Below are 12162 nucleotides of genomic sequence, written 5' to 3' on the forward strand. Positions count from 1 at the left end.
TTAAGAATCCACCTGCCAATGCAAGGGACATGGGTTTGAGCCCTGCTCCAGGAAGATCCCAGTAAAAAAAAAAAAAAAAAACAAATTTTTTTAAATTCCTATAAAGTAGATATTTCTATTCCATTTTTAAGATGAAGGAGCTAAGGCTCAAGAGAGATTGGGTACCCTGCCAAAGATTATGCAGCCAGTGAGTTGTGAAGCCAGGATTCAACCCAGGCACCCTAGCTGCTGTGCTTTTCATTTTGTCACCTTCACCTTTACATTAGATGGGCTTCTTTATTGACTAAAATACAATGTGTTGGTATATAGTTGGAAGGGCACTGTCTTGGAAGGTAAAAGTCTGTTTATTGGTTGGGTGATCATACTTTTCTTATCTGTAAAATGAGGCTAAGAATTCTTGGCCATCTTAAAAGGTAGCTGTAAGGGTCAACTAGACTATTGGTAAGATCCTTTAAAATGACAAAGTGTGGAAGAAACCCTCCAGCTCCAGTATGCCTGTATCTCTGGAATGGGTTAGGCTTATTGATTTCGTCTGACCACTCCTACGTGGCCATGTATTTGTGGGTGTGCAAGTTCTCCCATTACAGGCTGTATACCTCTCTGGTGTCATGAAGGTACATAGGAGGCCATCAGAGAATTAATCAGAAAACCGTAGATAGACTGTAGGAGGCAAGGGTCACGTCTTTCTCAGGATCACTTTCTCCGGCCTGGATTTTAGGTCCTGTGGGCATTCCCCAGTATTAGGCACTATAAATCTCAACACACGCATGCAGATGGGGAGCTCAGCCAGAAGGTAGCATCTCTGTAGTTGACTCTAACCTGAAGATGAATGAATTCTACCCTGTAAAATACTACCTGCTCTCATGTTATTTCTTGAATTTGTTTTCCATAGCTCAGCATTTTCTGAAAAGGGGGTTCCATGGAACTCGCTATACGGTAATAACAGAGCCTCAAGGCTAAGTGACTGTGGGAAACTTGGGCTCAGACCGCACCTCACAGATTGCTGCACTGCTGCTGACGTGTGCCGTCCATCTCCCAAACATATCCATCAGCACAAAACTTTTTTCACGGGACATGCAGAAATGGTCTCCTAAAAGTTTTGCGGAGCAGACTTTGGGACATGTGGCCCTAGCCGTTCATGTAGTCCTGTTTACATGCCTTAGTCTGGCCCATAGTGTGCTGCCAGCCCAGCGTGGAGGCCAAGGGAGCCCAGCCTTCGGGTACAACTCCCTCCCGACACGGTGAACCCTTCTCCATTACTTCAGAGGTATTGTTCTATGAAGAAAGCTAGTCGTTTCTGGAGCCATGTAAATATGAGGAATTATTATTATTATTAACAATATAACATCTACTTTTATGTAGTGATCTTGACATCTTCTGATGGAGCTTTGAACACAGGTGGCTTACCGTAAGAGATGCCACTGATATAAAATGAAGGGAAAGGAGGGAAAAAAAGCCACTAATTTTTTAAGGTCACGGCGCAACTCTCATGAACTCAGATAAGTGTGAAACCAGATAGAGTAGAAAGTTAAGATTTTATTGACTACTTACTGTGAGATAGGCACTGTGCTGAGGTATTACCTGGCTTATCTCATCTAATCCTCACCGTTGCACAGTGAAGAAAAGTTCTGTTATTCGCCACATTTTACAGATGGGGAAGTTGAGGCTTCAAGAGATTTGTTGGTCTGAAGTCACAGAATTGATAATTGTCAAGCTTTGGAAAGCGAATTGAAGAGGAGGAAAGGAAGGCTGTGGTTCGTTTAGGAAAGGGCGAGGGATGGAAAGAGCAACTTGAGAGAGTGGCAAGTTTTGAGGGGGATGCATGAAGTGTTTGATTTGCATTTGTGAAAGGCTGACTGGGAGCAGGGTGGGGATAGGGAGGCCCAAAACAGTTTTACACTCACTTTAATAAGGTGTTTATCAGTGGGCAGAGGCCTTTTCCATATTACCAAAGATCATGCTTAGGACTGTTTTGAGAATGTCACAATGTGCCAGAGACGGCATTTGGTTAGTGATTGATGATTTCTACAAAGTAAACCAAAAGCCAGCGTCCCTTGACGGTATTAATGTGGGCATCATAGCACCGGCATCAGATCCCCACAGTGGAGGCTGACTTTTCTTATTGCCGTCTTACTCTTCTGTGTAGCTGTCTTTTTTGTTTCTTTCATGGTAATGATTTTAGGGTTAGCATTCCTGCACTCTTCACAAGAGATACATTGCCCTCTTGAACCAAAAACTGATGCGTTTAGTCCATTGACACCAGGCACTGAGCTCTCACTCAGTCCTGTCATCTCCCTGAATGACAGAATTTAAATCTGATTCTCAGATGCTGCTTCTGAGTAACGTCTACCCCCATTTTACAACTATTGCCAGCTCTTGGCCTTGTCATTTCTGTAACTTATTTTTGAAAAATGCACCTGTTAACTGTAAAGCTATAAAATGGAATTCTAAAAAAGCAACTTTATGTAAAATTATTAAAACTATTTAACTGGTCTTAGTGAACATTAACTAGCCGTTCTTTTAGATACTATAATATTTTGAAAACAACAGTTTGAGCAGGAATGGCCAGACTACAGTTAGTATGTCTTCTTAGTAATCTTTAATTCTCACCTTATCTGCAGATCCAGACTTCTGGTTTATAGGCAGGGCCCACTCTCGCACTTTATGTTGGAGCAACCTAGGTGGGTTGCTTATCTTTCAGGGGACTGTTATCTTCTCTTCATCTCAGCCCCAGGCAGCCTCTTCACCTTGAATGTGCTGTAGAAATGCAGCCCGGGGAGAGTCTCTACCCCCACTCTGAGCTGCCATTTTCTCCTCTCCTGGCAGATGTGAGCGAAGGAATCATGTGCAGAGAGGATTGTGCAGGACTCTGTTTCTCTCCAGCCAAAATAAGATACAGTAGATTCTTGACATTTGTGAGGGATATAGCCCAAGACCATCACCAGTCCTCAACCTGCAAAAAATCATTGTAGCACGTAATTCCTCCCTTCAAATTACTAAAGTATAACTGAAAAATGTAAATGATCTCTCTAGACCTTAACTGCTTATCTCACTTGATGAGCAATTTTTGTACTGTCTAGAGCACTTATTGAAACAAATTCACACATCTTTTTTACCTATTTCCTCTTGGAGCATTTGGTAGTTTTGTTCACACAATGTGTCTGAGTCATCATTGCATTTGACATTTCAGCCCTTAATTTATCTGAAACTTCTATTTTGTGGCTGGGACCTATCACTTACATAAACATTTCCATGTTCTCCTCATTCTATCATCAACATTAGAATCAATTAACAGTTGATTTTGTTTGTTTCATTTCTTAACAAGAAATAAAGTTTTTATCACTTTATTTACAGTACCCATAGTACTCAGACAAAGCACTGTGACTCAGAGCACACCTGGACCTTGGCCGGGCCCCTCAGTTTATGGTGTGTGATTCAGAATCTTGTCTCTGCAAAATGACAAATTACTAAATGTCAGGGAAACTTCAGCTGTCACTCAGGACAGGTAGAAACCATAAATAGTCTGCAAATGCCAAGGTTCTACTGTATGTTTAATGATGCCTGAGTTGTGGAGAAGTGAACCCTACCCCTTCTCTTTTCTTTCATCTGTGGAGCTGATACATTTGCATATATAGTTAAATACCTACTAGTTAAATTACCCAAGAGCTTTGGGGAAGTTGATTTTCCTTAGTGCCTTCTAGGCTATAGCTTCAGTTGTTGCCATCAATAACAAACTAAGTATTTTCATAGGAAGATGTGCCTTTCATAACATGGAATATTTTAAATAAATATGAAACAGGTTTTTAAAATATGTTTTTTATGTAATTTTTTTTCTTAGAAACACACACACACACACACACACACACACACACATTTAAACATTCAGCAGGTACTAAAGGGGCCACAGAGAGAAGGTTCCCTCCTTTGGTTGTCTTTCAACCAACCTTCGCCGCTTCCTGGAAGCAGCCAGTGTTACCAGCTTCTGACAAATCCTTGCAAAGATAGTCTATGCATATATAAGCAATGCACATATTTATATATATATATATGCCATTTGTTTTACACAAATGGTAGCACACAGTTTTTATATCTTGCATAAAATTAGTAGTATTAATAGTATCTTGGAGCTCTGTCTATATCAGAATGTAGAGTTTCCTCATTGTTTTTTACAGTGGCATTTTATACCATTGTATGGATGTACCGCAATTCTCCTTTACTGATGAACAGTCAGGTTGTTTCCAATGTTTTGACATTATAAATAGTGCTGTAGTCCATGAATCACCTTTTTCATTTTTCATACATATGTCCAAGTATCTATATGATAAATTTCTAAAGGTAGAAGGGCTGAATTGGAGGATATGTTCTTGAAAATTGCTCTCCATAGAGTACAGGTTGTTTCAATTAATAATGCTACTACCATCAATGTATGAAAGGGCCTGAATCTCCATATTTTTATAACAGGATTTTTTAATGTAAGATATTAACTAATTTCATCACCACCTAATGTTTCTAGATTACTAGTGGTACAAGGTAGGCCAGGGCTTCCAGGGATTTCTTTGAATGAGAGATTGGGGAAGTACATCCATTTGATACATGATCCCAAGGGAGAGTCAAGTTGCACAGCTTTGGTTTAGAGACCTAAGGAGTGGTGCAGGAGAAAGAGAGGAGGTAGTTCTGAGGACAGTGTTAAATGCCGTTTAGTCTGTCCTCCAGCCCTTTTGTTGAATTCTTAGGACAAGAAAATTGTAATAAAAATGAGTAAAAGCTAAAGTGAACTGTTTCACAAAAGAGGGACTTTGAGAGTATAATACTTTTGCATTGGTGCCAACAGTGATGGTCTCCACCTTCCATAAAGCTGCTTGATGAGACATCCACAGTGGGCACTGGTGGGAGCACACTGAGTGTCAGTGCCCTTGATATTGGCTGTTGTCAGCCATAGCATAGGTAAGTGGGAATCAGAAGCTGCATGGATGCATTTGCTGGATATCTGATATCCAGAGCTGTCCCTTTTGGTATCAGCAGTGGCTCAAGACCATTAGCATGTAGACGAGATTAGGAGAAGAATGGTAGATCATGGCTAATAAGCACAGGTGACCCATCATGGTACACATTTAAGATACTTCCTTAGGAAATCTCAGCAGCGTTAACAAGAGATTTGGGGTGTGATTTTCTGCAGAATGAGAAATACTGTTTTTGATTTGTATTGTGAGTGGCTATTATCTACCGAGGTTTTTAGGCCGGTGGAATACAGGTTACACATGGAGCAGAGCATTTTTAAGTACTAAAAAAAAAAAATTGCTTAACCCTTAGAAGCATGATTTGTTGAAGTGAGAAGACTTTGTATGTTTGTATACAGGTGCACACACTTATGGAAGACAAAAAAAGAGGAAAACTTAGGGTGTCATAAAAGCAACTTCTGTTAATACTGGTTGCTGGTTGTTCTACCTGATTGGGAGATGGTGCATAACACCTAATCTATCCTAGCTGTTCAGACTTCAGGTGATAGTGAAAGTAACTAGTGGCTTCAAAATGAGATAAAGGAAAGGGCAATGTAGTGAATATTTTTATGCTATAATATTTTATACAAGATGTCCACAACCTTAGAATGAAACAATGGATGGAAACAATTTTTATAAATTTTAGATATGTGCTTGCACACAGAGTATACTATGTAACATTACCAGTGTTTTGTATAGCAAAAGCATATTCTAATTATTTCCTAAAATGTTTAGTAAACATTTACTGCAGCTTTTGTACAGTGGTAGCTTATAGTTTACTCCTGTTTTCTATTCCTTCTCCTAATCACAGACAGGATTTTGCTGTTGTAAATTTCATACATTTATGGTTTTTAGGTAGGAAAAGACCAAAAATCTTATTTGTGTTGAATATGTGTCTCAGTGACATTTTGTTAGTAAGCATATATTTGATGGTATTTTACTAAAAGGATACATTTATGTACTAATCTACGTAAATCAAGAACTTTGGACCTAGTAAACTGGTTTCTGGATTTGCTGTGTTCCAAGAAGTGAAATGGGGAAATGTAGGCTTAACCAGATTCTCAGAGGGGATAAGACTCTGAGACAGGACAAGACAGTGGTTGAGAAAAAAAAGCCCAGGGTTGTAATCAGACTGACCTGATTAAAATCCTAGCTGTTACCACCGAATATGGTTTGGGGGTAGTTACTGAACTATGCACTTTCTTCAGCATTGGCTAGAGGGATGATAGAACCCATCTTTGTGTGAGAAAGAAATAAATGAAATAACTTGTGTAAATTGATGCTTTGAATCCTTTTCTGGAAGAAGGTGTAGTTGACTTAATAAATTAAAGTTTTTTTCTTTTTAAAGGGTCGCTCAGGTTTTACCTAGTTTACCAGGCGGAAAAGTATTCTATCACCCTCCTATCTATCGAGGTGGGGGGGGAGTTGCCACACCTCCATTACTTCATAGAGAAGTCAGCTTTGTTGTTGATCTTTATCTATTCAGTGAGGTAGGTGTCATAGAGAACTTCAGTATGAGTCTTCATTTATTTCATATTTTTACTATTTGTTAGATTAGTTCTTCCTCAGGACTTTACAACTTACTTCCTGTTTTGAGGATTACGTCTTAATCCTTAAAAGAAGAAAGAATATTGAAGGATCTAGTAAACTCCAACAGAAGATAGCTATAATTCAAAGAAATACAGGTTTTGTTTTGTTTTTTTCCTATTGACGTTTGAATATAGAATGTAGTGTAATAACCACCGTGGACCTTTCACTTGTCTTCACCGTTTCCAGTATGTTGCCAGTCTTATTTATTTAACCACTTTATTCCTTAATTAATTTGTAGCAACTTCCTCACCTTATATCACTTCATTTCAGGTTTCAGTTTGTATCTCTAGAATACAAGGCAGACCTCCCCTCTTAAGAGAACGTATTATCATCATCCCTCTAAAGGAAGTGATGGTATTTCTCTAATATCATCAGATAGTCAGTTAGCATTCATATTTCCCCTCCTGTCTAATAATCTTTTTTAAAAATAATTGAAATCAGGATCAAGACAAGATCTATGAAATGCAGTATTGCAGTTGGTTAATATGTCTCAATCTAAATTTCAAATTTCCTCTTTCATTTGTTTGTTTATTATTCCTTAAAATTTTTGTGTGTGCAGAAAACAAGTTTTTAATCCTATATAGGGGTGGCTTTCAGACTTTTTAGTCTCAAGTCTCCTTTATACTCTAAAAAATGGAAAACCCAGAGAGCTATTGTTTGTATGTGTTATATCTGTCAATATTTACTGCATTAGAAATTAAAGTATATTGGTTATTTATTACTTATGACAATAGTAAACTGATAAATTACCTTAGTATCTATAAGCACAATTTTTGTGAAATATAATGACAGTTTTCAAAATTTAAAAGAAAAGTTGAGAGAAGTAGCACTGATTTACATTTTTGTAGATCTCTTTAATGGCTGCTTCATAGAAGATAGCTGGATTCTCATACCTGCTTCTGCGTTCAGTCTGTTGCAGTATGTCGTTTTGGTTGAAGCACACGAGGAAAATCTGCTTCACACGGGTATGGGGTTGGGAAAGGGAGGAATATTTTAAGTTTTCATTTAATGATGGACACTCTTCTTTACTATTATACTAAAACTTGACATGTGGTAGTTTCTTAAAGGTTAGTTGCTGTGTGCAATTTGAAATCCTATCAGTGAGCTTTCTGTACTCTGTTGCATTAAAATCCATTGGCCTGTCCTGCACTTTGAATGCACACGTAATTTTGTAATAAGCAGTGGTTGTTTGGAAAATACTGCTTCACTGAGTTATGTAGATCTTCCAAATGTTGACGTATTTCATTCCGAAATATTTTTAAAAATCACATTCATGAATATCACCACCCATCTCCTTAGAAAAGTCTATAGCTATTGGGAAGCTGTCAAGCTCATGTTGGTGGACACAGGTTTTTCCAAAATGCTGACTTTGCATCATTAGTAACAAATGCTGTCAGTGTTTTCCATGATGTGACAGGCTTACTGCATTTCTTTTTGACAAAATATTTTCCAAAGATCCAAACTTGAATAAACATAGCTTTGTGAGCAAAAGTGGGATTCCATAAAAAAGCAGCATGTTCAGCTTGCACGTCAAACAACTCACAAATGCTTTTCCTTGAGACAAGCATGGGACTTTGGCATGCCCGAGTGCTTTGTGCATACTTCCGTTTCATCACACAGGATATTCAAAAGATATATACTCAAATATCAAGACTTAATAAAAAAGTTTATTATTTTACTTCATCAAAGATGGTTTTTAGTGAACCTGGCATTTGTTTTCTGGGAGTGCGTGGTGCTAAAGAATAAAATGACTGTTAGCGCAGCCGAGTGCCGCCACTTCAGCAGTTCTGTCCACTGTTGCTTTGCACCATCAGCGTGAACATCAACATAGTGAAGAAGGCAAATAATGTGTTAACGTTTTTATGAAAATGGTTTTGACTTCTTGGACCTTTTGAAAAGGTCTCAGGGTTCCCAGAGGGACAGTCCTTATTTTGCTGCTTAAATCTTTATGGTGTGATTTCACATGTTCCTTTGTCTCTGGTATATCCTGTAAATAGACTTGATCACATCAGATTTGATTTAGTTTCTTCCTGGCAAGACTACTTCATAGATGGTGTTGGGTTGGTAGGTATTCTTAGAAGGCATTGAAGGTTGTTGTCGAGAGTCATTATCTTAAACAGGTGCAAATGGCCATGTTCCAGTTCTGTCATTCCTTCTTTATTAGCAAGAATTTTTTTTCTAAAGGAAACTTCCTCTCACCAATGATTTGGTTACCCTGAGGTACATTTCTATTGATCTCATGCAATACGGGCAGGATAAATCCTTGTTTCTTCTTCCAAATAATGAGTTGGTTGGTTCCCTTGTATCCTCAAAAGGTGATCGGTGAGGTGTTCTTGGTTGATTGGTTGATTTTGAATATAGTTGTGAACTCATAACAATATAAACTTATCTGATGTGTTTCAATTCACTGCAGCTAATATCCTCACTGTAGCCAACAGGAGCCTCTTCAAGTTGGCCTTTGCGTCCTCTTGGTATGATCTCTGCTGTCTTTGATAGCTTCCTTGCTTTTTTATTTGACACGGTGTTCCAGGCCCATCTTGCACATTTTCTGCCACCAGTCAGCTCCTTCTCTGGGAAGACCTGGGAGAAATGGTATTGAGAGACCAGAGTTTGAACACTAGGCTGTTAATTACCATTGATTGGTGGTTGTTTCTAGAGTTTGTCAGGGGGCAAAGCTAGAAACGATGCATATTTTTTAAACTTAAAATGCCTCATGAAATTATACTGATACTTCCCTTCTAATTTGGGACCCACGGATCTTTGACCACTTGTCAGTGATACCAACATAAGTACTTATCTGTTTTATCCTATACCACGCAGACAGCAGTTTCAGAATAACAGTATCAGTACTACCACCAATGGATATATGATTATGAAAACGTTTGTTTTGAAAATGAAAATGAAAAGCATTATCACTGTAGCTAGCCAAGATGGTTATCTTAACATAGCTTAATTGTGTTTGCTGTGCATTTTGAGACTGTTTTCCTATTTCCCAGAACATCGACTTGGCAGATATTTCAACTGAGTTAAATAAATCAATTTATTGAAAGAATCAATCATACTGTGTATTCATTGTATTGATAGAACAATCTTAATTGACAAATGTAGTGTAGATGGCATTTAATAATGGACTGAATTTTATTTTTTTTTAAATCTAAATGGCCTCTTTTTTCTTTTTCAGCATTTTATGTTATATCCTTTATCCACATCTGCTCTCTTCTCAGTGTCTTAGAGGGGGAAAAAACTCCTTAGAGTTTCCATAATGTCCATATGTTATCATGATTTTTTGTTTTAAGTGAATATGCTATGGATATGCTATGAAAAAATGAATTCCTTTTCTAACAATAGCAAAAGTTTACCATGGCACTTTTTGTTTAACCTAGAACTTTTATTAATGTATTTTCTCCCATAATTTACCATAGTATTGCACTAGAAAAATGTTTCTGAAGCAATTATTTTTAAATCTCTGGATGTGGGATATTGTGATCAAGGAAATTATGTAATTAAGGGAAACTGATGAAATGACCACTAAAATAAAAAGTGATTTGTATGTAGAATGTTTAGTGATATGGCCCTTTTTTTCTTTTCCAGGTTAAAAAATAAATCATGACAGAATCTGCCTCTAGCACAAGTGGTCAAGAGTTTGATGTATTCAGTGTTATGGATTGGAAGGATGGTGTAGGTACATTACCAGGAAGTGACTTAAAGGTAAGCTGTATTTATTACTTAAAATTGTATGTGTGTGTACCTCTGTGTTTATTATTATACTGAATTTGAGCACATGTGAAATAAGGATTAAAATCATTAAGCATAGCGGCTGTAGTTTTATATAGTGCTTGGTCCTCAGCATCTCAAGGTGATAAACTGCTGATGGATTGGGAGAAGTCTTTGTCACCTGGGGTAGGGGACTAAGAAATACTTCTGCAATCTGCACTCATTATGTAGAAATTAATGTAGAGCTTCAAGGAAGATTGTTTCAGGTTTTACTTTATCAGGATGGCCAGTAAATGTAGACGTGATTGACTTAGAAAGCCTAGCTTTATGTATATTTCGTAGTAATGGGCTTTGTAACTTGAAGTGCAAAACCACACTCCCTGTGTCCTAGTTTTCTTATTTAAAAACTGGATAATGTTAAAATATTGAATAAATAGTACTGTTCACCTCCCTTAAGTTATTTATACTGTAAACTGTAAATATGGATTTTTGTATAATCACTTGTTCAGAAGCTAGTCCTTCCTGTGAATGAGACTGCTTTTGTATAAATGAGAACTCTCTTCAGAGAGCAGTGCTTCAGCCTGCTCCTTTTCTAGGTGCTCACCCTGCCCCTTTTCCCCAGCCCCCCAAAGCCGCTCCAAGACCACATCTGCTGCCCCACGGGACAGGGTTGTGCAAGCACCCACCTGGAAAGCCAACTGCCCCCACCTCTCATTTCTGATTTGCTTTTGCTCTGATCCTGTCTCTGGGGCCTTGAACCTGTCTGTGGCCCTTTAGACTTTGTGTTTGTGCTTGGTCACTCAGGTGTTTGAACTTCCGATCACCCTAACTGGCTGTCTCTTGGCTTGCCTTGCTAGTGCCTGGCGTTCTGGCCTGTTGTGAGTAGAAATTCCTGCCCCCTCATATTGACTTCTTGGCACACAATCCCTTTTAATGGCTACTTGACAAATATCTGAGCCAAAACTGTTCTAGTTCATCCTCAGTGGTGAGATTTGGACAGTCTGCCTGTTGTTGGAAAAATACTTAGATTTTAGTTGGTTTAGGTTTAGTAAGTGCAGTGTGCCAGCATATCTATCTGAGTTTGGTTTAACAAAAATATTGCAATGAGGTTAAGTGAAATCTGGAAAGGCGATTTGGTTTTTAGTTTTAGTTCTATGTGACCTTGAACAAGTCGGTTAACCTCTTTGGTGCCAATTTCCTCTTTGGTAAAATAAGGAATTAAATGAATACCAAGGATTTTATCTGCTTTAACATTCTCCAAATGTTCATCTGGATTAGATATGATGGAAATAGAGTGCTGACATTTTTAAGGAAGAAAAAGTATTCGAGATTCTGATAGTGTGAGCCACATGTTAGCTAAATGAGCTTTGTTATTTAGATTCTAAGTTTCAGAATCTTTATCTGTAAAAATGGGGATTATAGGGTCTGTGTCATAAGCTGGTTATAAGGAAAAAAATAATATATGTAAAACACTTAACAAATTGTATCTTTTCTTTATGGTATATTATGTAAACTGCCTTTTTTATTGCTTCAGTGTCTTATTTTTCTTGTACTTATTTTATATCCTTCAACTTTTTTTAAAGAACTTTTATTGAGATATAATTGACATACAATGAACTGCATCTATTTAAAGTGTCTTGTACATTTTTATTCCTTCTGAATGGCTTTTTTTTTATATAGGTGGATGATGAAATTTATAATTTTTGTTCAGTTAGATTTTGACAATAGAGTGAAGTCTCCATCCCTAAGAAATTTAGATTGCCTAGGGGTTTTCTAAGCAGTGGATTTTAGGAATTAACCTATTACTTTTATAAAGGTAATCAGGTAATTAAGCCACTTAGTGGGTATTATAATCTGGGTT

The 12162-nt window shown here is 37.7% G+C and overlaps 1 protein-coding gene across 6 annotated transcripts in view; it reads left to right on the forward strand.

Annotated features, from left to right (window-relative positions):
* L3MBTL3 (L3MBTL histone methyl-lysine binding protein 3) overlaps nt 1-12162 on the forward strand; it is a 113310-nt gene that overhangs the window by 10605 nt on the left and 90543 nt on the right. For all 6 annotated transcript variants that reach the window (XM_057739826.1, XM_057739825.1, XM_057739828.1 and 3 more), the window contains exon 3: nt 10179-10295. In XM_057739826.1, the coding sequence (XP_057595809.1) occupies nt 10194-10295 (102 nt within the window). In that variant the 5' untranslated portion in view covers nt 10179-10193. The remainder of the gene's footprint in view (nt 1-10178; nt 10296-12162) is intronic.

The sequence above is a fragment of the Hippopotamus amphibius genome, chromosome 6 (genome assembly GCF_030028045.1).
Source record: "Hippopotamus amphibius kiboko isolate mHipAmp2 chromosome 6, mHipAmp2.hap2, whole genome shotgun sequence".
Taxonomy (NCBI): Eukaryota; Metazoa; Chordata; class Mammalia; order Artiodactyla; family Hippopotamidae; genus Hippopotamus; species Hippopotamus amphibius.